Source organism: Papilio machaon, chromosome 22, assembly GCF_912999745.1.
Source record: "Papilio machaon chromosome 22, ilPapMach1.1, whole genome shotgun sequence".
Taxonomy (NCBI): Eukaryota; Metazoa; Arthropoda; class Insecta; order Lepidoptera; family Papilionidae; genus Papilio; species Papilio machaon.
In genome coordinates, this window is record NC_060007.1 from 7,501 (window position 1) to 10,987 (window position 3,487).

The window sequence follows — 3,487 nt, forward strand, 5'->3', positions numbered from 1 at the left end:
AGAATACTTACACAGGTTTAAGTGTAAGACGAGCCCCTCGTGCATCTGCGATCCAGCACGGGGAGAATCCGTGCTGCACGCCATTGTAGAGTGTCCGGAGTTTGACAGAAGAAGAGCAGAGCTGGAAATAGAAGTTAAGGAGAGAGTAAATTTAGAAAATATAAGCAACTTAATGGCAAGTAAAGAAAATAGAGGGAAGTTTGTAAATTATTGTAAAGAAGTGGGAAACAGGCTAGTAAAGAGAAATAAAACACAGTAGGAATGCTGTCGGCCTTGAAATGAAATTAAATTAAGCTAGTTGTAAAATGATGTACTGTGATATTTTATTTCACATTTATATAGACATAAGTATAGTATTAAGTAAATTTTAAATTATATGTTAGTAAATTTTTTAAATTGTAAATAGATAGCAAATTATTTATTGTATTTATATAGCATAAGTTTTAAAATAGTATTAAGAAAACATGTAATAAATATAAGCAACTAGTTTTAAAAAATTAAAGATCATAATAAAAAAGAACGACAAAGTCTCTGGCTAAACCACGCCAGGGGGAGAAGGAGAGGGCGGCATAGCGCCGCCCATAAAAAAAAAAAAAAAAAAAAAAAAAAAAAAAAAAAAAAAAACCTAACCTAACCTAACCTAACCTAACCTAACCTAACCTAACCTAACCTAACCTAACCTAACCTAACCTAACCTAACCTAACCTAACCTAACCTAACCTAACCTAACCTAACCTAACCTAACCTAACCTAACCTAACCTAACCTAACCTAACCTAACCTAACCTAACCTAACCTAACCTAACCTAACCTAACCTAACCTAACCTAACCTAACCTAACCTAACCTAACCTAACCTAACCTAACCTAACCTAACCTAACCTAACCTAACCTAACCTAACCTAACCTAACCTAACCTAACCTAACCTAACCTAACCTAACCTAACCTAACCTAACCTAACCTAACCTAACCTAACCTAACCTAACCTAACCTAACCTAACCTAACCTAACCTAACCTAACCTAACCTAACCTAACCTAACCTAACCTAACCTAACCTAACCTAACCTAACCTAACCTAACCTAACCTAACCTAACCTAACCTAACCTAACCTAACCTAACCTAACCTAACCTAACCTAACCTAACCTAACCTAACCTAACCTAACCTAACCTAACCTAACCTAACCTAACCTAACCTAACCTAACCTAACCTAACCTAACCTAACCTAACCTAACCTAACCTAACCTAACCTAACCTAACCTAACCTAACCTAACCTAACCTTTTTTTTTTTTTTTTTTTTTTTTTTTTTTTTTTTTTTTTTTTTTTTTTTTTTTTTTTTTTTTTTATAGTCAGGAAATGCGTTTACGCACGCCTACGCCGGGCTGTGCAATGGCGTAGGGAGTGTGGGACTCGCCGGCCACAGAAGGTGACCAGAATACCCACTAAAACCTGACTGCCCTCTAACGCATTATGGCGGGCGCCACGGGAACGCTTTAGCTTTCTTCCGTGACCCCGCCTGCGTTATCGCCCTGAAGGGGCCTCCCTCTCACGCATGGTTTGTGGGGAGAAGTACGGCGGCGAAACCCCGCCTCCTTCTCCCCACTCTCCTGCGTCTGAGCGGGGGCGCGAGGGGGTTATCCTCGCGCTCTCGCTCCCTTTCCTCCTTCTGCGAAATTACTATTTCGCAGAAGGAGGAAACCGCCTCCCATGACCCCTCACTGCCCAGCATGGCGCGAATTACGCCTGGGAGTGAGAGGTCATCACCAATCGCCGCTACCAGAGTGCGGCGCTCTTCGGACCACGCTGTACATACCTGAAGGGTGTGTTGCGCGGTGTCCTCATCAGCGCCGCACTCGTGGCACGACATCCTCTCCTCTCTTCGTATCCGGTGAAGGTACCGCCCGAAGCAGCCGTGACCTGTCAAAATCTGGGAAATTCTGTATGTTATTGCGCCGTGGCGCCTCCCGCACCAGTCCGAGAGCCGTGGGCGTATGGCCTCTATGGTGCGGGCGCCGTATTCGGCGTCCGCTAGGCCAGCAGCCCACAGCTCTATGGTCGCTCGCTTTCTCTCCGCCCGGGACCGGGCAAGCTCCTCTGGAGCCGGGGCTTCGCCCCGAGCTCTCTGCTCGGCCCGCTCCCGGTACGCTTCGGCCAGCACACCCGCTTCTATCTCCCACGGGGGAGTGCCGGCCAAAGCGCAGGCCGCTGCATGGCCAACCGTGCGGTAGGCCATGCATGCGCGCACCGCAACGATGCGCTGCGGCCTGCGGAGGAGGGCCCTGTTTGACGCGTCAAGGGCATCTGCCCATATCGGCGCGCCGTACAGGGCCATACTGCGAACGACCATGGCGTACAGTCGTCTGACCTGTACGCCCGGACCTCTCAGGTTCGGGAGGAGCCTGGCGAGGGCGGAAGCCGCGCCGACGAGTCGGGGGGTTAGCGTCCGGAAGTGATCTCCGAAACGCCAACCCCCATCGAGGATAAGGCCAAGATATTTGATCCGGGCCTTAACCTCGACCTCGTCCCCGTTGATCCGGAGGGTCGCTCCTGCGGGCACTCTCCACCTCGGCCCTTTGAAGCAAAGGGCTTCGGTTTTGTGGAGTGCCGCGCGGAGTCCGAGCGCCTCGATCCTCCGGACCAACAGGGTGGCCCCGGCTTCCGCCCTCCTCTTGACTTTCCTCCAGGTGGTGTCCCGGACGGCTATCATCGTATCATCCGCGTAGCAGATGACAGCCATCCGCGGGGAGGTGGTGTCCCGGACGGCTATCATCGTATCATCCGCGTAGCAGATGACAGCCATCCGGGGCAGCACCTCCCCGCGGATGGCCCAGTCAAAGCCGATGTTCCACAGCAGGGGTCCTAGGACGGACCCCTGAGGAACACCGGAGGCCATCCGCCGCTCCTCTCTTCCCTCCCTCCCCATGTAGGACACTACCCGCTCTCGCAGGTAGTGTCCCACAATCCTCCGGAGATAGAGGGGCAATTCGTGGAACCGAAGTGCCTCCTCTATTACTCCGAAGGGGAGGGAGCCGAAGGCGTTGGCGATGTCAAGTGACACCGCCACCGCCCCCTGACCCCTCTCGGCCGCATCCTCCGAGAACCCTTTCAGGGCGGTCAGGGCGTCCAGGGTGGATCGCCCGGACCGAAACCCGAACTGGTTCTCGGAGAGCTGCGGCCCTTCCGTCTCCAGATGCTGGATGATCCGGGAAGCCAATACCCTTTCGAGCAGCTTCCCGGCCTCATCCAGCATCACGAGCGGCCGGTGGCCGGAAGGAGAGTCGACGGGATGACCCTCCTTCCTCAGCAACACCAGCCGCCCCTCCTTCCACACCCCGGGGAAGCGCCCCTCCGCCAGACAGTCGTTAAACAGTCTGCGGAGGCGTTCCCCGAGGTGTTCCAGCGCAATGTGCAATACCTTGCCAGGCACTCCGTCTGGCCCCGGGGCTTTGCGGGTCCCCCTGAGCCGGCCCGCCGCCCTGGCCATTT

General features: G+C 52.4%; 1 protein-coding gene across 1 annotated transcript in view; it reads left to right on the forward strand.

Moving 5' to 3' along the window:
- The window catches only part of LOC123722270, a 1,968-nt gene extending 1,709 nt beyond the window's left edge, over positions 1-259 (forward strand). Inside the window, exon 1 of the mRNA XM_045683589.1 lies at positions 1-259. This exon is cut by the window's left edge and continues 1,709 nt beyond it. Coding sequence (XP_045539545.1) covers positions 1-259 — 259 coding nt within the window.
- Positions 260-3,487: the final 3,228 nt, after the last annotated feature.